At 42.4% G+C, this 27,889-nt stretch overlaps 1 protein-coding gene across 12 annotated transcripts in view; it reads left to right on the top strand.

The window, feature by feature from the left end:
- Positions 1–27,889, top strand: part of CTPS2 (CTP synthase 2) — a 129,279-nt gene that overhangs the window by 42,894 nt on the left and 58,496 nt on the right. For all 12 annotated transcript variants that reach the window (XM_036839732.1, XM_036839734.1, XM_036839731.1 and 9 more), the window contains 5 exons: positions 137–269; positions 2,502–2,590; positions 3,737–3,831; positions 5,800–5,862; positions 5,969–6,012. In XM_036839732.1, coding sequence (XP_036695627.1) covers positions 137–269; positions 2,502–2,590; positions 3,737–3,831; positions 5,800–5,862; positions 5,969–6,012 — 424 coding nt within the window. The remainder of the gene's footprint in view (positions 1–136; positions 270–2,501; positions 2,591–3,736; positions 3,832–5,799; positions 5,863–5,968; positions 6,013–27,889) is intronic.

Raw genomic sequence — 27,889 nt, 5'->3', positions numbered from 1 at the left:
AGTCAAGTACATCAAGTTCAAGGCACGTCTGCTCCTCAGGTTTTAAAAAGTGCCTTGGGATAAGAACAGTGGCTGTCATTATGCTTGTGATGTGATGTTACATGCATATAACCTTTAAGCTTGTTTTCCTTCCCAGGTATGAAAGGTTACAGAAAACGTGTTCCATAGCCCTGGTTGGCAAATACACCAAGCTCAGGGACTGCTATGCCTCCGTGTTCAAAGCCCTGGAACACTCAGCGTTGGCCATCAACCGCAAGTTGAATCTGATGGTGAGCCCCTCCCCGCTCTTCTGCATATTTCAGGCATTCATCGTGAAATCTCGTGTTGCAGAGAGGCAGGTTGTGTTCAAGGATCCCCAAGTCCACCTCCAGGGTTAATGATTCACCAGGTGGACACAGAGGACTCAGCATACAGCTGTACTCACGATTATGACTTATTTTAGTGATAGGATGCAGAGCCAAATCAGCAAAGGAAAAGGCACGTGGGATGAAGTCTGGGGAAACCAGGTGTAAGCTTCCAACAGCCCTCCTCCAGTGGAGTCACAGAGGACGTGCTTAAATCCCCCAGCAGCGAGCTGTAACAGCACAGGTGAAGTGCTGTCTACCAGGGAAGCTCATTAGAGACTCAGCGCCCGGGGTTTTTACTGGGAGCTGGTCACACAGATGCTCTCTGCCTCCTGAGTGTCAAAATTCCAGACTCCCAGGAGGAAAGCAGGTGTTCAGCTTAAATCATGTTGTTTCTTCAAACACTGTAGGCACACTGAGCCACTCTTACTGGTTCTTGGGAATGGTGGGAACCCTCCCCAGATCCAAGTTCCAGATGCCAGACAAGGCCCAAACTTGTAAGCAGGCATTTCCAAGGATTTCAGTCTGTTAACTTTTTTCTGCATACAGGTTTAAGGCACAGTTTTTGAAATTAGGCTTTGCACATTCAGGGACATATATACTTCATGCTCATTTAACTATTTTGTGTTTGCCTAATGAGAAAATAATAGAACTTTATTTCCCGTTTAGCGTGGGAATTGAACCCAGATTTTTAAAATGCCATATTTATATATATTTCCCTTTCTAACTTGAAGGACTGATATCTGGCAAACAGTGATTGTTTGTTTTTTAAACAGTATTATGGGATAGCAGAGGTGGAGTTATATATAGCTTGAGTATATTCTTTGTTAGATATAGAAGTAGTATATGCTCAGTGTAGAAAATTTAAGCAAAGCATAATGTAAAATGCAGAAAGTGGAAGGTTCTTCCTCCGTGAAATCCCACTTCTCTTGTTGTACCTGTCGTTCCCAGTTTGATGCATATCTTTCTAGAGTTTTCTCTCCCTATATAAATGTTTATATTTAATGTTATTCTCTCTGGGTATATCACAGTTTAGGGAGGCCTTATTATCTTGATTTAAATGGTAAAACCTTAATATAATGAGCCAAAAGATACACTTATATGTTCAAGAAACTTAGTAACTTCCAGCTTAGGACCTATCCGGTTTTCTCTCACCTCTCTGTAGCTTCCTTCTCTAGTCACTGTTTATTTTTGACTTTCCAGGGAACAGTTCCCTCCCTGTTCTTCCTCTCCCTTCCTAGTCTGCCAGACCCTCATAGAAAAAAGAAAACAATAGAAAATCTGTTATAATACTAATTTTATAAAGTAAAATTTTGTATCTTAAGATATGTTCAGATAGTAATTTTTACAACAGAAATTCGAAAATAATAGAGACACATAGGGACTGTTATGTACATAGGAATTGTTGTACATGTTTTTCATGTAGTAGAATTCATTGATGGTGGCTTCTACTAAGTACTGTTTGAATCATGGGCTTGTGCTGTGTTTATCTCGCCTGGCTTTTGCAGTAATTTCCCGACTGGTTTTCAGTTTTCCTTCCCTTTCCTTCACTGAGCCAGAGTGATTTTTCTAAGATCGCTCTCTGTTCCTTCAGATCTTTCAGTGGCTTCAAGTATAAACTTCTCTCACTGGATGGAGCTTCTTTTGAGGTCCCCAGAGTGGTCACCACTTTCTGTTTTTTGTTTTTTGTCTTTCTGGTTTTTGAAGCTGTTCCTTCACAGCCCTCCCCCACCCCCCGCACCCCTTCCCACTTGCCCCTCAACTGCACACACGCGCTCGGCTCGCGTCCACTCATCCTCGAGGGCTTAGCTTCTTGGACATCCCCTTCCCAGAGGGCTTCCCCGAAGGCGCTCTTGCCTTTCTTCTCTCCAGTCCACATACGTATCAGCTGCGGCTCCTGGTTCCTTCCGCAGCGTTCTCTTCTTTGCCCATCGTAGCCATTACCTCCCTGTGATGTGGATGCCTGTTTATTTGGTTTCATAACCTGCCTGAAAGATTGTAAGAGCCACAAGACAGAGATGGTGCTTTTCTATGCTAAGTGACCAGTACAGTGTTTGCATAATAAGTAGTCATCGAATAATTGTGTATTAGATGACTCTAGTATTTTCCAGTTTTTATTTTCCTGAAATGTTCCTTTAACTTGTTGCATGTTTTTAGTACATAGACTCCATTGATCTGGAGCAGACTACCGAAACTGAGGACCCTGTGAAATTCCACGAAGCTTGGCAGAAACTCTGCAAAGCTGAGTAAGTACCAAGGACCATCCACTCCAGTTAGGAGAACGCCATTGTGATTTTTTCCATGATTCGATTTACCCCAATTACTAATTTTTGTACATTTTGAAGTGTAGTTTGGAGTACTTGTGGTGATTCTGGATGGTTGTGCTGCATTCACGCTGCATTTACTTTGAAACGTGCCATGTCAATGTTAGGGGCACGTGCAGTGGAGATGCTTTTATTCTGGGGAGGATGACGATACCGTATTGGTGGGAAAGTGAGCTGATGCTACTGCAAGATGCAGAGGTGGACCTTACATATACAAAGTTAAAGTGCAAGAATGACAATCCTCCCTCCTCTCTTGGTTTTATTTTCTTTTCCACATCCTTTGATTCTAGGTTTTATTTTGTAAGTAAGCAATAAAACTTTTGGGGGTGGCATTGTGTTGTGAGGGTAGCATGGCCCTTGGGTTTTTCTCTTGAACTCTTGTGCTTTTGTTTTTTTAAAAAATTTATTTATTTATTTATTTTTGGCTGTGTTGGGGCTTTGTTGCTGCGCGTGGGCTTTCTCTAGGTACGGTGAGCAGGGGCTACTCTTCGTTGTCGTGCGCGGGCTTCTCATTGCGGTGGCATCTCTTGTTGCGGAGCACGGGCTCTAGGCACACGGGCACACAACAGTAGTTGTGGCGCATGGGCTTAGTTGCTCCACGGCATGTGGGATCTTCCCAGACCAGGGATCAAACCCGTGTCCCCTGCATTGGCAGGAGGATTCTTAACCACTGTGCCACCAGGGAAGCCCCAGAGGTCTTAACATTTGTATAAAAGTACTTTTAAAAGAACCTTAACCTATTTTTATTCAGATAATTCTTTCAGTGGCATTTTTAATTGAATTGAGCTTCTCAGTCACTATGCTCACGTGCTGCAAAGACCTATGAGAAAATATATATCAAGGTCAGTTGTGAGAAATTGTTGCAACTTCTTTATAACATTGGGAGGATTTCAAGAAGAAAGTTCAGGATGTGAAATCATGTAATCAGTTCTGAAAATAGACTCCAAGTGTATTCTCTAGCAGCTGTGCCAAGTGTCGGATTTGGGATCAATAAGCATGAATGGCTGAAAACAAGAGTTTACAAATAAAAATAATGTCAAATTTCCCCTCCTCTTGTGTTGCTTGCAGTGGTGTTCTTGTGCCAGGAGGCTTCGGAATCAGAGGAACGTTGGGAAAACTCCAGGCGATTTCTTGGGCACGGTCAAGGAAGATTCCTTTTCTGGGTAAAACTGATGTTTATGAATCCTAACTATGAGTTTTTTAGAGTTTTGACACCTAGTAGGGTAACACGTAATAGAGTTTGTTAATGTGAAAAGTGTGATCTTGAATTTGAATATTCAGGTGCCAAATAGTTTGCTACAGGGTCTGGAAACTATATTCTGCAAGCCTTACCTGGCTTGCAGCGTTTTTGTAAATAAAGTTTTATTGGAACACAGCCACACCAATTGGTTTACATATTGTCTGTGGCTGTTTTCGCGATACAGTGGCAGAGTTTGAGACCCTACAGCCTGCAAGGCCTAAAATCTCTACTCTCTGGCCCTTGGCCAAAAACATTTGCCAGCCCAGGAGAACTTACCACTGTTCTGGTTGTGTAGCAAGAGGCTGGGAGGAACCTCTGTTCATACCTGCCCTTCTCCGATTCCACCTTTCACCACTTCGAGCAAACATCTCAACAGAATGCCACAATGTTATTTCTCATCAGAAAAAAAAGCTTAACTTGAAATTTATATGCTCCTTCTAGAAAAGATAATACAGAAAGACCATCCAACATTACAGGGGCAGCTCTGTTAAGATTTAGTAGAGCTGGGTCTTTTCAATGCTTTTGTTCAAATTGCAAAGCATGGCTTCTGGAGCAATGGAACCAGATGAAATGGAACACTGATGGGATAAAGGCAGCCCTGCAGCTGGGGATTCAGGCGGAAGAGGGAGTGGGGAGAGGCCATGTTTCATGCTGTGCTTGCATGGGCTGGCGGGTTTACGAACTGACTGGACCGGCTTTGGTACTCTTTACTTAATATCATCAGACTGTTCATTTTCCCCCTTGCCTGTTCTTTGATTAGCTTCCTAGACGCTCTCCACTTGGGATCCATTTTCAAAAGAGAAGCCAGGAGTAGTTACCTTGATACCTTGCTTTGTTTTATCCATCTAAGCTCATCTGGGCCACTGTTTTCTTTTGAAGTAATCTTGTTTAGTTTCTGTCTGAACGTGGTTAGCGTTCTTCAGATAATTTTCACTGTGTAGAATAGTTTGCAGCTCTTTAACACACTGTCTCTTTATGTCCTAGCCTTACGAAACTTTCTAAAGTGCCCCCAAAGCACTCAGCTGTTTCACGCTTATTGACTTTTGTTCTGGCGTGCCCGGTATATTGACTGCTCTCTCCTTTGAGCCCCTGTGTACCTTGAATATATCTATAAAAGCATCTGGAATGCTCCTTGGCATTTGTTTATTGGAGAGAATCGGTGGGCCGCAGTGAATGTGGAGATCAGCGAGGGGCACATCCCTGTGGCAACAGGCCTGGGCCTCCGCAGGTCCCCTTTTCTCCTTACTGAGCTCTCCGTTCAGTTCCATTTGGCCTCTCCGTCGCGCTCCAGCCTGCGGTGGAGGTACCAGCTCCCCCAGCTGCTGCTGTTTCCCTGCAGTGAGGTTTAGGGCTGTTCTGGGCTCAGCAGCTGGGCACAGACCTCCCGCTCCCCTGCCCGCCTGTAGGTGCTCCTTGGAGCCCAGCCTGCTGGCCAGCCGGGGGCTGCCCACAAGCAGAGCCCACATTTAAGGCCGTGAATCTACCTTGAGAAGAGGGGGTGTGAAGTCCCAGCCCACGGAGACTCCCTCTTGAATTGGGGTGTTGTTAGACATTCTCTGAAGGAGTCGGGCGCTTTGGAGCAGCCCTGCAGCCCACAAGTGTGCCTCGATCTAGAGACACATTTGCAAGGAGGCAGATTTGCCTTTTGGACCTTGCCTTCTCCTTTCCTGCCCTTTTCTGACCTCGCATTTATTCCTCCTCGAGTTTGGGTTGTCCAACCCCTTCCCTGCCCCTGCCACACGTGTTCTGAGGGCAGAGGCTACAGCAGCAAACTTGCTTTTTTGGAGCCTACATTCTAGATGGAGGAGATAGACAGCAAATAAGTGAACAGAAAATACGAAGCAGTACAAAATAACGTTCATTTGCTTTATATATGTGCTTTTTAAAATAGGAGTTTGCCTTGGGATGCAACTGGCAGTGATAGAATTTGCGAGAAACTGCCTTAACTTGAAAGGTAAGTCTGAGATTGTCTAATAACCTCTTAGTAAAAAGCATTCTTATTACTTGAAGTGTTTTTCAGTACTATTGGTGAGTTACTGAACTCATTTCTTTATCTTCAGATGCTGATTCCACAGAATTTGAGCCAAATGCCCATGTTCCTGTGGTAAGTGGCTTAACTTTCTGGGTTGGGTCATTGTTTTGTTTCTGGCTCTGGCATAAACTCATGAGGGGTTATTCTTATTATTTTCTTCATTCTGACATCAGGACATTTTAATTATATATGATTTTTCTTATTCTTATTACTCTTATTGTTATTAGTTTATATCAGACCACTTTGTTCTCAATCGTCCACCTTGTCAGTTGTGCCTTGAAGGAAGACACAGTCCTAGATTGGTTTCTCTTTGCAGTAGTTTTCAAGCTGAACGTTTAGGAAAGGGTTGAGTTGACTGTGACGACAGTTGATCACAGCTGATGTGAACACACAGGCTGTCCTGTCTCTAGACCCATCCCCGTCTGTCCTTCTGCTGCTCCTCATCTTTCACCGATTCCTTTTCCTGTAAAACGTTCAGTCCAAGATTTTGGCTGGGAGCGAAGGCCATTGTGCTCTGTCACCTGCTGCTCTGCTAACTTATCCCATGGCATCCCCGTCTCTCCTGCACTTGGGGTTTTATAGTTGGACAATCTGAATGAGTTTTTTAGGTGTATCCTGAGATTCCCTACGCCTGAGATGTCCCCGTCCTGCAACCTCCTTACCCCTGGAATCTCAATAAAACCGATGAAAAATTTAATTACAAAAATAAACCAAACCTGATTACTGACAACTTCCTATTCATCCTGGGAAGCCATTTCTGACCTCCTTTGTTTCCTGGCCTCTGCCTTCTGTACCTTGTACCACCTCTATCAGAGTATACACCTCACCATTGTGATTGGTTTTTTATTAACAGTTTATTGAGATATAATTCACATACCATAAAATTTAGCCATCGAAAGTGTATAATGCAGTGACTTAGCACATTCACAGATCTCTGCAACCACCACCACCATCAATTTTGGACCATCTTGATTACTCCGAAAAGAAATTCCACACCCTTTAGCTGACATCCCCAAGCCGCCTATCCTTCTAGCTCTAGGCAACCATTAATCTGTTTTCTGTCTCTATATATTTGCCTATTCTGGCCATTTCATATACAGTTGACCTTTGAATAATGCAAGGGTCAGGGGCTGACCCTCCATGCAGTCAAAAATCTGCCTATAACTCCTAGTCGCCTCTCCGTATATGTGTTCCTCTGTATCTGTGGTTCCGCATCTACGGCTTCAACCAGCCATGGACCATGTAGTACTATTTACTATGGAAAGAAAGCATGTCTAAGTGGACCTGCTCAGTTCAAACCTGTGTTAGTCAATTGTAAATGGAATCATACAATATGTGGCCTTTTGTGACTGGCTTCTTTCATTTAACATAACATTGTCAAGATCTGTCTGTGTTGTAGCATGTATCAGTACTTTGTTTCTTATCCATTCATCCTCTGATGGAACCATTTGCTGTTTCCACTTTTTGGCTACTACAAATAATGCTGCTATGAATATTTGTGTACAAGTTTTTGTATGGACATATGTTTTTGTTTCACTTGGGTCTATACCTAGGAGTGGAATTGTGGGTCATATGGTGACTGTATGTTTAATTTTTTGAGGAACTGCCAAACTGTTTTCCAAAGTGGCTGCAGCATTTTACATTCCCACCAGCAGTGTGTGAGGGTTCCGATTTCTTCGTATCCTCAACACTTGTTATTGTCTTTTTGATTACAGTTGACTCTTGAACAACACGGATTTGAACTGCATGGGTCCACATATACGTTGGTTTTTTTTTTTATTTTCAATAAATACATACTACACTACTACATGATCCAGTAGGTTGAATTCACGGGTGTGGGACTGCAGATACAGAGGGCCAAGTGTAAAGTTATATTCGAATTTTTGACTGCTTGGGGGTCAGTGCCCCTAAGCCCTGCATTGTTCAAGGGTCAACCGTATAGCCATTCTAGTGGGTGTGAAGTTGTGGCTCACTGTGGCTTTGATTCACATTTCCTTGATGTCTGAGGATGTCGAACATCTTCTCGTATGCTTATTGGCCACTTGTATATCATCTTTGGAGAACTGTCTATTCAGATACTTTGCCTACTTTTAAATTGGGTTATTTGTCATTTTATTATTAAGTTGTAAGAGTTTTTTATATAATCTAGATACAAGTTCCTTATTAGATATATAATTTGTACTACTGACATTTGGGGCCAGATGATTGTCCTGTTCATTGCAGGATGTTCAGCAGCGTCCTTGGCCTCTACCCACTAGATGTCAGTAGTACACTTCTCCCAAACCCCAGTTGTGACACTAAAAATACCTCCAGACATTGCCAAACATCCCCTGGGGACACAGGTGGAATAGCCCCCGTTGAGAAACACTGATTCAGAGAAATCTAGTTCTGTTCTCTCCCCTCCAGCATAGTCCCTTCCTTCCCTATGGCAACCATTAATTCTTTTTTTTTAATGGGTTTTCTTTCCATTTTTAAAATATAAGTAAACCTGTATGTCTACTTGTAACCCCCTCCCCTTCTTAGATAAATGACAGCATACTCTGCCCATTTTTTCTGCCTTGCTTTTTTCACTTAACTCTATATGCTGGAGTGGAGATCACTCCGTGGAAGGATATAGAGATATTCTTCACTCATTTTTTTTTTTTTAATAAATTTTTAAATTTATTTTTGGCTGTGTTGGGTCTTCGTTGCTGTGCGCGGGCTTTTCTCTAGTTGCGGTGAGCGGGGGCTACTCTTGGTTGTGGTGCGCGGGCTGCTCATTGCAGTGGCTTCTCTTGTTGCGGAGCACGGGCTCTAGGTGTGCGGGCTTCAGTAGTTGTGGCCCATGGGCTCCGTAGTTGTGGCTCGCAGGCTCTAGAGCGCAGGCTCAGTAGTTGGGGCGCACGGGCTTAGTTACTCCGGGGCCTGTGGGATCTTCCTGGACCAGGGCTCGAACCCCATGTCCCCTGCATTGCCAGGCGGATTCTTAACCACTGCGCCACCAAGGAAGTCCACTTCACTCATTTTTATAGCTTGCAATTCAGACTATAATGAATTGTAACTTCCCAGCCAGATGACACTTTTAAGTCTTATGCTCAGAAGACTTAATACAAGTGAAGAGTTCCTTACAAGGCTTTAACAGAAACATACGTCCTGACTAATGGCTGAAATGGCTGTGCCAGGCGAACCTTGGGTTTTCTTTTAGAGAATACTTTGGGATAGAAAGTGATTTTACCAGTAGGTGCCACTGTTAGATAGCTTTGGCAAGGTTAATTCCTTGATGACTATCCTTTACTCTTTGTGTGTGTGTGTGTGTGTGTTTGCATATTTTTAAGACATATATACACAGGATAAAAAAGTTAAGCCCTACAGAAAAGGTATAAAACTGCCTCTCATGTGCCCCTACCTCACCTCAGTTCCCTTACCCAGAGGTGACTACCTTCATCCATTTCTTTTGTTATTCTGCCAAAGACTGTGCGTGTATGTATGTGTACAAATGCCTACTGCAAACATATATGGACATATGTTCCCTTAAAAAAATACATATGCTACCATGCTTGAGACATCGTTCCCCTTGCTTTTTTTTTTTTTTTTTAAATAAATTTCTTTATTTTATTTATTTATTTTTGGCTATGGTGGGTCTTTGTTGCTGCACGCGGGCTTTCTCTAGTTGCGGTGAGCAGGGACTACTCTTCGTTGTGGTGTGTGGGCTTCTCATTGCGGTGGCTTCTCTTGTTGCGGAGCACAGGCTCTAGGCGCGCGGGCTCAGTAGTTGTGGCTTGCGGGCTCTAGAGCGCAGGCTCAGTAGTTGTGGCGCATGGGCTTAGTTGCTCCTCGGCATGTGGGATCTTCCTGGACCAGGGCTCAAACCCGTGTCCCCTGCATTGGCAGGCGGATTCTTAACCACTGCGCCACCAGGGAAGTCCCCTCCTTGCTTTTTGTACTCATCACTCCACATCAGTGCACAGGGATCTTCTACATGGCTTGCCTTGCTCTACACATCATTCTTTATTTAAACAGTCTCATATTGGTGAATATTTAGGTTGTGTCCATTATTTGCTGCTTTAAATCATGCTGCAAATTAGTATCTGTACATATGTTCTCATAGCGACACACACACACTTCTATGGGATGAATTCCTAAAAGGGGAATTGCGAAGTCAGAGGAATTGTGCGTTTTACATTTTGATAGTTTCTATACTCATAAGTGAGATGAGAACAATAAAACCTAATTGCTACTGAACATCTTTATGTCCTGCAATCAGTTTGTTGGAGAAAAATAGCCTTAAGAGCCACCATTTATGAGGATGGGGAGAAGTCTTATTGAAGGAAAAGACTAAGGTAATAGAATCACCAGGCAGCAGACACCAGGAAGCCTGGGGAATCACTTAAACTTGAGCAAATAACAATGACTTACAGTGGGTAATGGCCATTCTGGCCCTTCTTGCTAAGAAAGTAAATAGTTTGGAAACCAGGAGCCTCCTAAAGGGTATATTTGCAGCTAAAATCTGTTTCATGGGTGTTGGGGAGAAAAAATCATTTTCCCTCTACTCTTCTAGATTCTTGGCTGAGGCCCCCTGTAATAAAGGAATAACGGGAAAAACAAACAGAAGCTTAATAACATGGATACCTCCTGTATACCCAGGAAAACTGAGTAACTCCCAGAAATGGCCCAAGCCACCATCTTAAGTACCGTCTCCAGCTACAGAGAAAAGAAGATGTTGGGGGTGGAGGTATTTATGGGAGGTTTTCAAGGCAAAGCACAGTAAACAAGGGTGAGTTTGTTATGCGGATTTAAGTCCCTGCCTTCTCCATTGAGAAGAGTTTCTAGAGATTTAGAGTCACCCTTCTCTTCCTGGTAAAGAGAGGGAGACACCCTTACAAATGGAGGTTTCCCTTATAAATGCAAATGTCTCTAACAAAAGGGTAACTTCTGTTCTGTTTTAGAGCTTCTCCTATGTCTCCTGTTTCTTAAAAATAATCAGCCCAGGATAATCTTTATGCCAAAGGGACATATTTTGTGTGTGGGGGGCAAATTCTGCTCCCCTTCGTGGGCCATCGTGACCCTCCTTTGGCATGCATGATTAGTCTTCTGGTTGCTTATTAAATCAGTAGAGATACTGGCATACAGGACAGATATCTAAGAGGGGGCGTCTCTTATGCACATAAAAGGAGAAATAGGTTCTTTTCTAAGAGTGAAGGTAGAGTCTTTCTGAGTCTGGAAGTACCAGGAGAGAGTGAGTAAAATTTATTTTATTGTGCCATTTCTCTGCTTGATCCACAAGGTGAGATAGAAGGCTCTGGAACTTTGCAGAATACTTAGGTTCTACAGCAAGTCTGACTTTCTGGCCTGCTTTAAAGCAGCTTCACCTGCCTTCTAGATGATGCGTACCAGGAACAGAGCTGTAGCTGACTTGTATTCTGACTCTGTATCAATCACATGGCTGCTGCTGACACCCTTGACCTTGAATTTGGCTTCACATCTCTCCAGTTCATGTGGAGGATAGCTCATGGCATTGTAGAGTTTATATTTAGAATGTTTTTGGCTTTTGAGATATATATAGGAAGAATGATCTCAATCTGATGTTTAGGTATGTGGATATGCATAATTTTTAGCATTTCTTTTCTGTTTACTGAAAATAGTAACTTAAAAATCTGAATTTACATTAGACATGGAAACAGAATCTGAAAAGAGAATCCATGTTCCACATTCAAACACATCAACACAGACTGGTGTCAACTAAAAAAGTAATACAGGAGGCTGCAAATAGGAAAAGAGTTTATTTGGAATCTTAAGAATTGCAATTTGGGGGAATTCCCTGCCAGTGGTTAGAACTCCACGCTTCCACTGCCGGGGGGGCCCGGGTTCGATCCCTGGTCGGGGAACTAAGATCCCAGAAGCCCCGCTGCATGGCCAAAAAGAAAAAAAAAAAACAATTTGGGAGACATAGATTTGTGTAATCCTAAAAGAGTGTTCTGAGGAAGAGAGAGGGCTTATAAAGACAGAATGCCAAGAGGTTGTTAAAAGTTGCTTGGTAAGAATTGTGATAGACTCTGATGCGAGTCAGAGAATATTTGCCTTTGAGGAATCATGAGTTGTTTTAGGGTAGGGGTCCAGTAAATATCTTGAGTTTCTGGCAGGTGTTCTGAAGCCGAATCTGGCCTCTGTACCCCAACACCAAATTAAATTTCAGAGACAGAGTTTTAGGTGAAGTAGAAAAGAATAGCTTTATTGCTTTGCCAGGCAAAGGGGGCTACAGCAGGCTAATGCCCTCAAAACTGTGTCCCGACCTGGAGGGGTAGTGAGGAGTTTTATAGTAATGGTTCACAGAGGGTGTGATCAGCTCGTGGACGTTCTTCTGATTGGTTGGTGGTGAACTTGGAACCTTCTGGTTCCAGCTGGTCTGGGGTCTACGTGCTTGTGGTCAGCATGCAGTTAACTTCTCCCACCTGGTGGGGGCTTCAGCATCTGCAAAACAGCTCAAAGATATTGTTATGTGTGTCCCTTGAGGGGAACCAGGACCCTGCCGCAAGGCTGCACTGTTGTTTCTCTTGACTGTTCCTCCCTTGTCTCCTTATCCCCTCCCTTCCCTAATTAGCATCGGTTTGAACCTGCTCCTTGGAACTCAGGGAAGGTCAGGGAGGCTGAATGAAGCCTATTTCCTGTAATCAAGAAATGGGGGACACGGAAGGGCTTTGGTGCTCAGGAGCCCCACAGGGTCCTGCTTGGTATCAGTTCTGATGACTTCATTGGGTCAAAAGGTCAGATTCCATCCAGGCTGACATGTGCATAAGTCATACTTCCTTAGTGGCCTCCTGGCTCCATTTTAGAGAGTTCTCTTAGCAGTACTGAGTGCATTTTGATTTTTCCTTTCACACATGTACACTTGGACGGTGCTATTGGTAAGGAAGAGTGAGAAATGTGAAGCATTTTAAGCAGATGCAAATGGAGATTTGAGATTGTGGCATTTGATATTATTGCAGTTTTGGTTATTTATCATAGATGTGACTTCTTTTACCCCTTTTTGATCCAAGAATTTTCAAAGCCAAAATTAATTTTACATCTGACACAGTGGATTTATGATAGTCACATATAATTAAAAATGCATTCAGGTGAAGGGTAATTTGTGTTATATACTAAGCATAATTAATGCATAACATTTTCCCACCTTTAGTTGAAGCCCTGTTTGAAATATTTTCTACTTTCATTTATTTTTCAACAATTCCATATGGAAAGCAAATTAAGAGCGTTAAAAAACCCAGACAGCCACTTACAGTAACCTTCCAGGCAACTTTTGTAACTTTGAAGACTGCTTTAATTTAGAACATTGTAGTAAGCATCTCCCAACTAACAAAATGATCTTAAAGAAGTCATTTGGAGCTTAGTTTGGGCTAAAGAACTTTTTTCTCATAAAAGCAGCTGTGAGGAAGACAGCTGTACTGTGGGTAAAATAGCTTTTTATGGACCAGTCTGGGAGCCTAATAGTCACTTAATCCTGTCTCTGTGGGGACCATAGGTTCAGAGTTGATATCAGGCTGTTACTGGAGTCTACTTTTTAGAAGAAGTCAGCACAGCTGGGAGTAAGCCCCCATTAGTGAATCAATAAGGGTAGTCCATAATTTTAACAATAACTGAATGACTAAATGAGTACTTCAAAGCTAATGTATTTGAAAGCTTTTATACCTTTAGCTCAATGGGAAATGCCTTAGGAATAGGTATTTCAACAACTTGAAAGATTTTTTTTTTTTTTTTGCAGTAGAAATAACTGGATTCTAGTGGAAAGAGATTATTAAGAAGAAAAACTCACTGTGCATTTGGCACTCGTCCACTTAAGTGCAGTCCTAAATGTAGTGTATTACAAATGAGCAGCTGCCGCAACCCTGCTTGCATGCAGTTTAGTTGGAGACACAAGACACAGACGCCTGAGACGTACAACCAAATGTGTGGCAGTATGTGAGTGTGCCCTCGGTAATGCTACCAGCTCTGACAACCAGGACTTCTGCCATGAGAGAATGTTCTGGATCTGTGCCGTCCTTTATGGCAGCCACGAGCCACATGGGGCTGTGGAGCACTTAAAATTTAGCTAGGGTGGCCAAGGAACTGAATTTTATTTTATTTTTATTTTATTTATTTATTTATTTTTGGATCCCTCCCTGTCTCTCCCAGCTTCTGGTTGCTCCCAGAAACCCTTAGCTTCCTTGGCTACTTCACTCTTCTTTTTTTGAATTTTTGAATTTTATTTAATTTATTTTCTTATACAGCAGGTTCTTATTAGTCATCAATTTTATACACATCAGTGTATACATGTCAATCCCAATCGCCCAGTTCATCACACCACCATCCCCATCCCCCTGCCGCTTTCCCCCTTGGTGTCCATACGTTTGTTCTCTACATCTGTGTCTCTATTTCTGCCCTGCAAACCGGTTCATCTGTACCATTTTTCTAGGTTCCACATACATGAGTTAATATACGATATTTGTTTTTCTCTTTCTGACTTACTTCACTCTGTATGACAGTCGCTAGATCCATCCACGTCTCAACAAATGACCCAATTTCGTTCCTTTTTATGGCTGAGTAATATTCCATTGTATATATGTACCACATCTTCTTTATCCATTCGTCTGTCAATGGGCATTTAGGTTGCTTCCATGACCTGGCTATTGTAAATAGTGCTGCAGTGAACATTGGGGTGCATGTGTCGTTTTGAATTATGGTTTTCTCTGGGTATATGCCCAGTAGTGGGATTGCTGGATCATATGGTAATTCTATTTTTAGTTTTTTTAGGAACCTCCATACTGTTCTCCATAGTGGCTGTATCAATTTACATTCCCACCAACAGTGCAAGAGGTTTCCCTTTTCTCCACACCCTCTCCAGCATTTGTTGTTTGTAGATTTTCTGATGATGCCCATTCTAACTGGTGTGAGGTGATACCTCACTGTAGTTTTGATTTGCATTTCTCTAATAATTGGTGATGTTGAGCAGCTTTTCATGTGCTTCTTGGCCATCTGTATGTCTTCTTTGGAGAAATGTCTGTTTAGGTCTTCTGCCCATTTTTGGATTGGGTTGTTTGTTTTTTTAATACTGAGCTGCATGAGCTGTTTATATATTTTGGAGATTAATCCTTTGTCCATTGATTCGTTTCCAAATATTTTCTCCCATTCTGAGGGTTGTCTTTTCATCTTGTTTATGGTTTCCTTTGCTGTGCAAAAGCTTTGAAGTTTCATTAGGTCCCATTTGTTTATTTTTGTTTTTATTTGCATTACTCTAGGAGGTGGATCAAAAAAGATCTTGCTGTGATTTATGTCAAAGAGTGTTCTTCCTATGTTTTCCTCTAAGAGTTTTATAGTGTCCAGTCTTACATTTAGGTCTCTAATCCATTTTGAGTTTATTTTTGTGTATGGTGTTAGGGAGTGTTCTCATTTCATTCTTTTACATGTAGCTGTCCAGTTTTCCCAGCACCACTTATTGAAGAGACTGTCTTTTCTCCATTGTATATCCTTGCCTCCTTTGTCATAGATTAGTTGACCATAGGTGCGTGGGTTTATCTCTGGGCTTTCTATCTTGTTCCATTGATCTATGTTTCTGTTTTTGTGCCAGTACCATATTGTCTTGATTACTGTAGCTTTCTAGTATAGTCTGAAGTCAGAGAGTCTGATTCCTCCAGCTCCGCCTTTTTCCCTCTAGACTGCTTTGGCTCTTTGGGGTCTTTTGTGTCTCCATACAAATTTTAAGATTTTTTGTTCTAGTTCCATAAAAAAATGCTATTGGTAATTTGATAGGGATTGCATTGAATCTGTAGATTGCTTTGGGTAGTATAGTCATTTTCACAATATTGATTCTTCCAATCCAAGAACATGGTATATCAATCCATCTGATGGTATCATCTTTAATTTCTCTCATCAGTGTCTTATAGTTTTCTGCATGCAGGTCTTTTGTCTCCCTAGGTAGGTTTATTCCTAGGTATTTTATTCTTTTTGTTGCAGTGGTAAATGGGAGTGTTTCCTTAATTTCTCTTTCAGATTTTTCATCATTAGTTTATAGGAATGCAAGAGATTTCTGCGCATTAATTTTGTATCCTGCAACTTTACCAAATTCATTGATTAGCTCTAGTAGTTTTCTGGTGACATCTTTAGGATTCTCTATGTATAGTATCATGTCATCTGCAAACAGTGACTGTTTTACTTCTTCTTTTCCAATTTGGATTCCTTTTATTTCTTTTTCTTCTCTGATTGCCGTGGCTAGGACTTCCAAAACTATGTTGAATAATAGTGGTGAGAGTGGACATCCTTGTCTCGTTCCTGATCTTAGAGGAAATGGTTTCAGTTTTTCCCTATTGAGAATGATGTTTGCTGTGGGTTTGTCATATATGGCCTTTATTATGTTGAGGTAGGTTCCCTCTCTGCCCACCTTCTGGAGCATTTTTATCATAAATGGGTGTTGAATTTTGTCAAAAGCTTTTTCTGCATCTATTGAGATGATCATATGGTTTCTATTCTTCAACTTGTTAATATGGTGTATCACATTGATTGGTTTACGTATACTGAAGAATCCTTGCATCCCTGGGATAAATCCCACTTGATCATGGTATATGATCCTTTTAATGTGTTGTTGGATTCTGTTTGGTAGTATTTTGTTGAGGATTTTTGCATCTATATTCATCAGTGATAGTGGTCTGTAATTTTCTTTTTTTGTAGTATCTTTGTCTGGTTTTGGTATCAGGGTGATGGTGGCCTCATAGAATGAGTTTGGGAGTGTTCCTTCCTCTGCAATTTTTTGGAAGAGTTTGAGAAGGATGGGTGTTAGCTCTTCTCTAAATGTTTGATAGAATTCACCTGTGAAGCCATCTGGTCCTGGACTTTTGTTTGTTGGAAGATTTTTATTCACAGTTTCAACTTCATTACTTGTGATTGGTCTGTTCGTATTTCCTATTTCTTCCTGGTTCAGTCTTGGATGGTTATACCTTTCTAAGAATTTGTCCATTTCTTCCAGGTTGTCCATTTTATTGGCATAGAGTTGCTTGTAGTAGTCTCATAGGATGCTTTGTATCTCTGCAGTGTCTGTTGTAATTTCTCCTTTTTCATTTTTAATTTTATTGATTTGAGTCCTCTCCCTCTTTTTCTTGATGAGTCTGGCTAATGGTTTATCAATTTTGTTTATCTTCTCAAAGAACCAGCTTTTAGTTTTATTGGTCTTTCCTATTGTTTTCTTTGTTTCTATTTCATTTATTTCTGCTCTGGTCTATATGATTTCTTTCCTTCTGCTAACTTTGGGTTTTGTTTGTTCTTCTTTCTCTAGTTCCTTTAGGTGTAAGGTTCGATTGTTTATTTGAGATTTTTCTTGTTTCTTGAGGTAGCCTTGTATAGCTATAAACTTCCTTCTTAGAACTGCTTTTGCTGCATCCCATAGGTTTTGGATCGTTGTGTTTTCATTGTCATTTGTCCCTAGGTATTTTTTGATTTCCTCTTTGATTTCTTCAATGATCTCTTGGTTATTTAGTAAGGTATTGTTTAGCCTTCATGTGTTTGTGTTTTTTACGTTTTTTTCCCTGTAATTCACTTCTAATCTCATAGTGTTGTGGTCAGAAAAGATGCTTGATATGATTTCAATTTTCTTAAATTTACTGAGGCTTGATTTGTGACCCAAGATGTGATCTATCCTGGAGAATGTTCCGTGCGCACTTGAGAAGAACGTGTAATCTGCTGTTTTGGGATTGAATGTCCTATAAATATCAATTAAACCTATCTGGTCTATTGTGTCATATAAAGCTTCTGTTTCCTTCTTTATTTCCATTTTGGATGATCTGTCCATTGGTGTAAGTGAGGTGTTAAAGTCCCCCACTATTATTGTGTTACTGTCGATTTCCTCTTTTATAGCTGTTAGCAGTTGCCTTATGTATTGAGGTGCTCCTATGTTGGGTGCATATATATTTATAGTTGTTATATCTTCTTCTTGGATTGATCCCTTGATCATTATGTAGTGTCCTTCCTTGTCTCTTGTAACATTCTTTATTTTAAAGTCTATTTTATGTGATATGAATATAGCTACTCCAGCTTTCTTTTGATTTCCATTTGCATGGAATATCTTTTTCCATCCCCTCACTTTCAGTCTGTATGTGTCCCTAGGTCTGAAGTGGGTCTCTTGTAGACAGCATATATATGGGTCTTGTTTTTGTATCCATTCAGCGAGCCTGTGTCTTTTGGTTGGAGCATTTAATCCATTCACACGTTTAAGGTAATTATCGATATGTATGCTCCTATGACCATTTTCTTAATTGTTTTGGGTTTGTTTTTGTAGGTCCTTTTCTTCTCTTGTGTTTCCCACTTAGAGAAGTTCCTTTAGCATTTGTTGTAGAGCTGGTTTGGTGGTGCTGAATTCTCTTAGCTTTTGCTTGTCTGTAAAGCTTTTGATTTCTCCATCGAATCTGAATGAGATCCTTGCTGGGTAGAGTAATCTTGGTTGTAGGTTCTTTCCTTTCATCACTTTAAGTAAATCATTCCAGTCCCTTCTGGCTTGTAGAGTTTCTGCTGAGAAATCAGCTGTTAACCTTGTGGGAGTTCCCTTGTATATTATTTTTCGTTTTTCCCTTGCTGCTTTCAATAACTTTTCTTTGTCTTTAATTTTTGTCAATTTGATTACTATGTGTCTCGGCGTGTTTCTCCTTGGGTTTATTCTGTATGGGACTCTCTGTGCTTCCTGGACTTGGGTGGCTATTTCCTTTCCCATGTTAGGGAAGTTTTCGACTATAATCTCTTCAAACATTTTCTTGGGTCTTTTCTCTCTCTCTTCTCCTTCTGGGACCCCTATAATGCGAATGTTGGTGCATTTAATGTTGTCCCAGATGTCTCTTAGGCTGTCTTCATTTCTTTTCATTCTTTTTTCTTTATTCTATTCCGCAGCAGTGAATTCCACCATTCTGTCTTCCAGGTCACTTATGTGTTCTTCTGCCTCAGTTATTCTGCTATTGATTCCTTCTAGTGTAGTTTTCATTTCAGTTATTGTATTGTTCATCTCTGTTTGTTTGTTCTTTAATTCTTCTAGGTCTTTGTTAAACATTTCTTGTATCTTCTTGATCTTTGCCTCCATTTTTTTCCCGAGGTCCTGGATCATCTTCACTATAATTATTCTGAATTCTTTTTCTGGAAGGTTGCCTATCTCCACTTCATTTAGTTGTTTTTCTGGGGTTTTATCCTGTTCCTTCATCTGGTACATAGCCCTCTGCCTTTTCATTTTGTCTATCTTTCTGTGAATGTGGTTTTTGTTCCACAGGCTGCAGGATTGTAGTTCTTCTTGCTTCTGCTGTCTGCCCTCTGGTGGATGAGGCTATCTAAGAGGCTTGTGCAAGTTTCCTGATGGGAGGGACTGGTGGTGGGTAGAGCTGACTGTTGCTCTGGTGGGCAGAGCTCAGTAAAACTTTAATCCGCTTGACTGCTGATGGGTGGGGCTGGGTTCCCTCCCTGTTGGTTGTTGGGCCTGAGGCCACCCAACACTGGAGCCTACCTAGGTTCTTTGGTGGGGCTAATGGTGGACTCTGGGAGGGCTCACGCCAAGGAGTACTTCCCAGAACTTCTGCTGCTAGTGTCCTTGTCCTCACGGTGAGACACAGCCACCCCCCACCTCTGCAGGAGACCCTCCAACACTAGCAGGTAGGTCTGGTTCAGTCTCCTGTGGGGTCACTGCTCCTTCCCCTCGGTCCCAATGCACACACTACTTTGTGTGTGCCCTCCAAGAGTGGAGTCTCTGTTTTCCTGTCAAAGTCCTGCAATCAAATCCCGCTAGCCTTCAAAGTCTGATTCTGTAGGAATTCCTCCTCCAGTTGCCGGACCCCCAGGTTAGGAAGCCTGACGTGGGGCTCAGAACCTTCACTCCAGTGGGTGGACTTCTGTGGTATAAGTGTTCTCCAGTTTGTGAGTCACCCACCCAGCAGTTATGGGATTTGATGTTATTGTGATTGCGCCCCTCCTACCATCTCATTGTGGCTTCTCCTTTGTCTTTGGATGTGGGGTATCTTTTTTGGTGAGTTCCAGTGTCTTCCTGTCGATGATTGTTCAGCAGTTAGTTGTGATTCTGGTGTCCTCGCATGAGGGAGTGAGAGTGCGTCCTTCTACTCCGCCGTCTTGGTTCAGGGCCTACTTCACTCTTATCTCTATCATCCTGGTCACATTGCTTCCTCCTCTTCCTGTGTCTCTGTGTCTTCTCTTCTGTCAGGGAACTGAATTTTAAATTTAATATTTTAAAAAATTTATTTAATTAATTTATTTTTGGCTGCGTTGGGTCCTCGCTGCTCCACACGGGCTTTCTCTAGTTGAGGTGAGCAGGGGCTACTCTTTGTTGAGGTGTGCTGGCTTCTCATTGCAGTGGCTTCTCTTGTTGCGGAGCTCCGGCTCTAGGCACGCGGGCTTCAGCAGTTGTGGCACGCAGGCTCAGTAGTTGTGGCTCGCAGGCTCTAGAGCGCAGGCTTAGTAGTTGTGGCTCGCAGGCTCTAGAGCGCAGGCTCGGTAGTTGTGGTGCACAGGGTTAGTGACTCCGCGGCATTTGAGATCTTCCCGGCCCAGGGCTCGAACCCGTGTCCCTTGCATTGGCAGGTGAATTCTTAACCACTGTGCCACCGGGGAAGTCCCTAAATTTTATTTAATTTTAATTGATTTAAATGTCAATAGCCACCTAGTGTAGTGGCCAAGGTATTGCAGAGCACAGGTAGTCCTTGGATACTTAAGAATTAAGGGTCCGGGGTGGTGAGAGGGGGGGAAATACTGTGGGTTACAGTAAGAAGGGAAGATTGTGAGACTCTTGGAGAGTTAGTTGAAAGGAGGGGAGGCTTATGCTAGGCTAGAATGTCCAAGATTTGGTCATAAAATAACATGGCCGAAGCACATCTCTCCTGTACAGAAGTGGAAGGAAATAAAGGAGATTGGTGTGAATTTGTGGAGGTCCTTGAGTGTCAGTGTCAAAATTAATCCTGCAGGCATCAGGGAATGAGTAAGATAATACCTGCCAACCTTGACATCTTATGTAATTGATAAATACCGTACTCGTTACTGAAGGCTTTTCAGTAGAAATGGGTGCCTTAGGAGGATTCAGCTGGCGTGGGAGACAGAGGGATGAGAGGGGAGAAAAGACTTCAGGCAGGGCACAAATCTGCATCACAGTCTTGCCCTTGTTGACTGTGCTTTTCCTAGTCACCTCCCATAATTGACTCTCCCCACCTTCAACATCCTCTTGTCTGTGGCTGAAGTTGGTATTTAAGGTTAGAGTTTTGGCCGTTTTGGTGAGTTGCTCAGTTTTCCTGGGTCTCTCCCATGTATACATGTTATTAAACTTTGATTTTCTCTTGTTAATCTGTCTCATGTCAATTTAACTCTTAGACCAGCCAGAAGACCTTATAAGGGTAGAGGAAAATGTCTTCCTTCTTAACAACATGATGTTTGTTTGATGTGTTTCCTCTCTTTTTCAATGCCCAGTGCTGCCCCTTCTCTGCACGTTCTCTTCAACGTTGCTCCTACAAATCCCAGTTGAAATACTACTTCTTAGATTAAGCCTTTCTCTCGCCTGATCTCAGAATCACTGACTTAGGATCTCAGAGGTCTGACAATTTGTATCTCTTATGGCATCTCGTATAATACCTTGCCTGTAGTAGGTGCTTTACATATGTTGGAATTGAAAGAGATAGTGTATATTTACTTTGTGAGAGGCTGATTGAGATCGAAAACATAGGCAAAAATGGGAAGCTAGCATGACCTAAACATTAGAACTCAAGAAAGCACATACAACAAAAAATAAAACTCCAAGCTATAGACTACTGTTGGTTATTAATAAAGATGTAAAAACCTTAAATAAAATACTAGAATATCTAATTTAATAGTGTTAAGGGATAATCAGTCATGAATGGATAGTGTGTTTATCCTGGGAATTAAATTGATTAACACATCATATTGATCAAACAAAAGAGTGTCACCATAGACACTCAGTAGGCAGTGTACAGTATCTACACCCTGGTGCTCACAATCTCATAACAAACTTGACAGGGTACTTCAAACAAGAGAAAGAATATCTTTTACAAAACAGTACCCAACCATAAACTCAGTGGGAGAATAAATATCTTCCCTGACTCATGATGGGGTTATGTCCTGAATATTGGAAGTCAATGCATTTAATACACCTAACCTACTGAACATCATAGTTTAGCCTAGCCTACCTTAAATGTGCTCAGAACACTTACATTAGCCCACAGTTGGGAAAAACCATCTCACACAAAGCCTATTTCATAATAAAGTGTTAAAAATCTCATGAAATTGTTACTGAACCAAACTTGGGTCCACCTGCCCGATGCACAGCAAAGCCATTATGCTGACACCGGGTTGTGGTGAAGGACGGGACAGCTTTTATTGCAGGGTGCCAAACAAGGAGAATGTGCAGCTAGTGCTCAAAAGACCCAAACTCGCCGATGGCTTTTAGGCAAGGGTTTTTAAAGGCAACATTATGGGAGAGGGTCGTAGGGTGCCTGATCAGCTCATGGACATTCTTTCTGATTGGTTGGTGGTGAGGTAACGGGGTGGTGTTTCAGGAATCTCAATCATCAGTCTTCTGGTTCCAACCAGTCTGGGGTCTTTGTGCTTGTGGTCAGCGTGTAGTCAACATCTTCCACTTAGTTTCTGCAGAACAACTCAAAGATATGTATCAGATTGTTGTCTGTATCCCTTCAGGAGGAACTAGGAGTCCTGTGACTCTATTGTTTAAGCTATTAGTACTTTTCTTGTTTGATTGCTTTCCTTTGTTTCTGCATTTTCCTCTTCTCTAATCATTAACTGGGTCTGCTCTTTGGAACCTGGGGAAGGCCTAGGAGACAAAAGCTTTTTCTACAAACAAGCAACAGGAGACAAGGAGGGGCTTGTACCCAGGAGGGCCTCGCGGGGTCCTGCTCTGTTTCATAATTTATTGAATACTGTACTGAAAGTGAAAAACAGAATGGTTGTCTGGGTGCAGAATGGTTGTACGTGTATCAGTTGTTTCCCCTCGTGATCACACGGCTGATGGGGAGCTGTGGCTGCCGCTGCCCAGCATCACGAGAGGATCATATTGCATATCTCAAGCTCAGGAGAAGATCAAAATTCAAAAAGTGAAGTACACTTTCTACTGAATGCACGTTGCTTTCGTACCATCTTAAAGCTGAAAAATGGAAAGTTGAAGCATTGTAATTTGGGTACCATCTGTAGTGGGGGATTCCTATAAAAACCAGAAATAATAAAAGATATGCACTGTTGCGATTAATGAAGTAGTTAAAATGAGACTGATGAATGCTGTCTGGGGAGTGAAGTTGGTGCTCTCCTGCCTGTTTGTAGCAATATGAATCAATACTACCTTTTGGAAGTCAACTAGGTGGTCTCTTTCACAAAGCATAAAAATATTCATACCCTCTGGCTCAGACATTTAGTTCTCCGAAATTCTCCTAAGGAATCTGATATGTTGACAAAGAAGTGAACAGGTATTCACTATAACATTAGTTAGAAGAATCAGAAATGACAGAAATTTAAATGCCCCACAATGGGGAAATAGTTGAGACCATTAAGGGGTATCCCTACAGTGGAATATAATTAGTCATTAGAAATGTTTAAGGCTTTTGATACTATGAGAATGCTCTTGTATGAATTAGAATGATACAGATTGTGTTTAAACATTCCCTCATGGTGTATAAAAATCTCCTTTGTTTCTTGATGGAAGGGTTAGAACTCATTTTTCTTTTTTTCTGGTTAAATTTCTGAGTGTTTGAAATAGGTTCCAATGCACTTCCCAAAATTTAGATGGTTGTATGTTCTGACTATTCCAAATAAGAAAGAGGGTGAAAAGAGGCTCATTATGAAAAGCAACAATATGGTATTTTACAAATGTTTTCTTTTTATTTAAAATTTTCTTTTATTCTTTTTGATGGGACACACATTTACAGGGTTGAAAAACCAAAAATGTACAATAAAATATGAAGTGAGGAGTGGCTTTCACACCTCTGTCCTTCATCTGCCCAGTCCTTTCCTTGAAACCGAGCAAGGGGTTGAGTGCTCGCTGCTCAGAAAGCCAAACTCTGACAGCGTGTATTTGCAGCAAAGTAAGGGTTTATTGCAGGGTGCCAAGCAAGGGAGTGGGAAGTGAGCCTCAGATCCCCTCCAATTTGGTCTTCGAGTTACGGGGTTTTTAAAGGGGAAGGACAAAGAAGGTGGGGCTAATCATTGTCTTGTGACATTTGTTAATCGCAGTTTCAAGAGTCAGGATGCCTAAGGTTTATGAGTCTTTGGCCAGGTTTTCCATGACCTGGGGAGGGGGGCGGTCTGTTAGCTCATCTTGCCCTGGAGAAACAACCTGAGTATGTTAAGGATGTTATTGACAAGAGCACTTTTAGTCCTCTGACTGGTTGATCATTGTTCAGTTGGCACAGGATTGAGGTCAGAGGGGATGAGAAAGGGAAAAAAGGTTTTAATAGAGAGGTTAATCATAAACTCGGCAGGGGAATTCAGTTTTAGGGGGACTCAGTTTCATCCCAACATGTGACCACTGATACTAGTTTTGATTTTGGACACAGACGTCAGTAAGCAGCAGCTTGCAGCAAGCACCAGCGAGCAGTAGCTGGAAGCAAGATCTTAGTTCCCGGACTGGGAGTCCTAACCACTGGACCACAGGGGCCAGCAGCTAGGGCCTGGGTCCCTAGTTCTTGCCTGCCTTGTCAAGAAAGAATTCAGGCGAGGAGGCAGAAGGTAAAGAGAAAAGTGAAAAGTTTACTGGAAAAGCAGAGTACATGCGGAAAGATGCACAGGCGAACTCAGAGAGTCGCGAGAGTCGTGCCTTTGGGAAGTTTAAATCCTTTATGAGGGGGCAGTCTTCCGGGTCTTTGTCTTCTTCTTGGCCAATCGTATTGTTTTGACCCCATGGCTAATTTGTCTCTGGACCTTCCCCTGGGTGTACACGCACCCCTCAGTCAAGATGGCTTTCATTGCAAAGGCCTCTGGGAGGGAGGTAGCAGGACTTACTATGGTCTGGCGTCTCCTGCCTTTTTGACCCTGTGAAGGCTTTTGTGCATGCGTAGTGTCTCCCTTGCCCCAAGGATGGGAAATGTATGACCTGTCGATCTTTTAACAGGGTTTAGCCCCTCTGTCTCTGCCATAAAAGTGTCCAGTGTCCGGTTATCTACCCTGTTCCTGTTTCTTATATCGAGGTGCAGATCTCGAAATATAGACAGGAGGCCGGTCATAAATATGTAGTCCTGGAGCTCGTTTGTCTCTTGCCCCAGGAAATGTAAACCGGGGGCTGGTAATGAATGTCCGGCCTGGAGCTCATCTTCTTCTCACCCCAGGAGATATGAACAGGATGCCAGTTGTAAATGCCTAGCCTGGAGCCCACCTGTCTCCTGCCTCAGTTTCTTTTGTGTCCTTTCAGAGATTTTTTTTTAGCTCATGTTCAAGCAAATTTAAATATATGACCTCCCCCCACCTTGCCCTCAAGTCACTATCTACTGCCTAACTCATTTATGCCTGACCCACTTTGGGCCACCCTGGCTGGCCTTGTCCTAGATTCTTACATCACCAGGACTTGCCTGTCTGAGATGCAACTCCTCAGCCGATGGACAGCCCCCTGCCCACTCTGTGGGTTGTTGGGGAGGAAGACATTTTCCTCTACCTCTAGGTTCTTCTGGCTGGTCTAAGAATTAAATGGACATGAGACAGATTAACAGGAGAAAATCACACAAAATTTGAATAACATGAATACATGGGAGAGAAGGCTTTCACCTTGAATACCATCTTTGGCTAAAGACAAAAGAGGGTGTGGGTGGTGGGGAGTCAGTTATGGGAGGTGACTAGGAAAAGCACGGTAAACAAGGGTGAGCTTTTCATGCAGATGTAAGCCTTTGCCTTCTCCATTGATAAGTTTCTAGAGATTTGGTCATCCTCTTCTTGGTACAGTCAAGGAGAGACCCTTACAAATGGAGATTTTCCTTATGCATGTAAATGTTTCTTACAAAAGGGTAACTTCTACTTGGTTTTCAGCGTTTCTCCCATGTCTGCTGTTTCTTAGAAAATAACCAGCTTAAAAGAATTAATATGCCAAAGAGACATAGGGAGGCAAATTCTGCTCCCCTACAGGGTGAACGAGGTGGGGAGTGGGTGTGTGCCCACCTTGGAGTGCCTTCAAGTGCACAGTTGAAACTACTGGGATAATTACAGCAGCCAACTTGACTGACATACCCAGCACACACTTCAAATATGTTAGGTTAAAAAAACTGACTCAAAGGCAGTACTTTTCAGGCAGTGATTCTCAGCTTGAGAGTAAGGTCATAGCAGAATCTTCAGGAGGGCTTGTGTAGTTTTAAAACCATTCAATGTTGTCATTTCCTACATTTTGAAAGTGGAAATAATCCCATATCTTTCTGATGTCAACTACAGAAAGTAAAGTGTGGCAATTTTGGCTCTAGAGCATGAGTTAAAAATAAAAACATCGAAAAACATTGTTCAAAGGCATGCGCTCTTGCTCCCAATGTTACCCAAAAACTGGGTTCACCTCTTCGTGGGTGTTGAACCAAAAGATGCAACCAAGCCAAAGAATGGGAGGAGGAAGGATTTATTACTTGCAGCAAGTAAGGAGAACACCAGGGATCTTTCCCAAAGCAGTGTCTCCCTGAAAACTGGGGAAGTTTTAAGCTAAGGGTACATGCATGTTCGCGAAGGGGCTTGGGTAGTCCACACAGTCCAAGCTTTAGTTGATTGAAGTCACAAGGGTCAGAAAAGGTCAACATTATCATCCCTTAGGTTCCAGTTGATCTGGTGGTTGAGTGCTTCAGGCTAGTCTTTACTGCTGAAACAGAACTGGGGGTCTTTACAACTGATGTATTATCTTTGCTCTTGTTACTTCTCTTGCCTGATAACAGTCATTTGTTCCTACATTGTTTCCTTAAGGTCATTAATTACTGAGACCTGTTCAAGGACAAGCATTATGGCCAGGCTTAGATCACAAAATGGCTTAGGCCAAAAATGGGTTCTCTTATGTCAAGAAAGCCCTGCCTGGTTTTCTTCCTCTGGGGACCTGCTACCCTATGTACTTACACCACAGGGGTTAAAATTGCTTTTGAGGGGCGGTGGTGGGTCAAAAAACCATCTTACACCATGTCTAAAGCGCAGATATGAATGTGGTACATAAACAGGTATACACACAATGTATACGTGGAATTAAAATTTCGTTGGAGGGGCAATTGGGAAAAAAATGTCTAACAAGGCTCATTAGGAAGGTGATAATGAACAGAAAGGTTGAGATGCTGGTCAAAGGGAATGGGTGCAGTGCTGATGATTTGTGGGTGTTTCCGAGGAGGGGAGAGTGGTGGTCAGGATAAAGACCTGGCTGCCAGGGCACTGCCCTGGCCAACTTGGACTGATTTGACTTTGCCATTTTAACTGTCTGGTAAGGGGCAGAAGAAAGTTACTCCTCTCCCGCGCTCCTCCCTCTTTCCCTCCCCCCAGCTGGATTCAACTAGTAGAACTTGAGGACTAGCTGTTTCTCAGATACCCAGCATCCCAGCATCGCAGGATGCCAGAGCTGGAGGGCCCTATGCCTTCCTGTCCCTTTTATTTTCCACATCACATACTAGAACCAAGGCCATCCCCTCAATGATGGAATGGAACTGACTCTCTGGACATACATTCCTTTTGCTCCCCCAAAGGGTCATTGATTCAAGAGGCACAGCCGGTGCTGGGAGATGACTTTAAAGACAAGTGTCTGTTTTGTGAAGTCTGTTTCTCCCTAGGCATTGACTAGAGTGAAATACGAGTTGATGTTGGGAATGATGTGAGCCCTGTGTGGCTGCGGAGGGAGAGCAGGGAGCGGTTATTCTGGTGGAAGAGTGGAGGGAGGGAGTTGGTTTGACTCGTCAGAATTCTTTCCAACTCTCCGCCACCATCTATGTGGTCTTGGTCAAGATCATGGAACTATTCTGGGCCTTTT

This window comes from Balaenoptera musculus, chromosome X, assembly GCF_009873245.2.
Source record: "Balaenoptera musculus isolate JJ_BM4_2016_0621 chromosome X, mBalMus1.pri.v3, whole genome shotgun sequence".
Taxonomy (NCBI): domain Eukaryota; kingdom Metazoa; phylum Chordata; class Mammalia; order Artiodactyla; family Balaenopteridae; genus Balaenoptera; species Balaenoptera musculus.
This window is presented reverse-complemented; position numbering and strand designations above follow the sequence as displayed.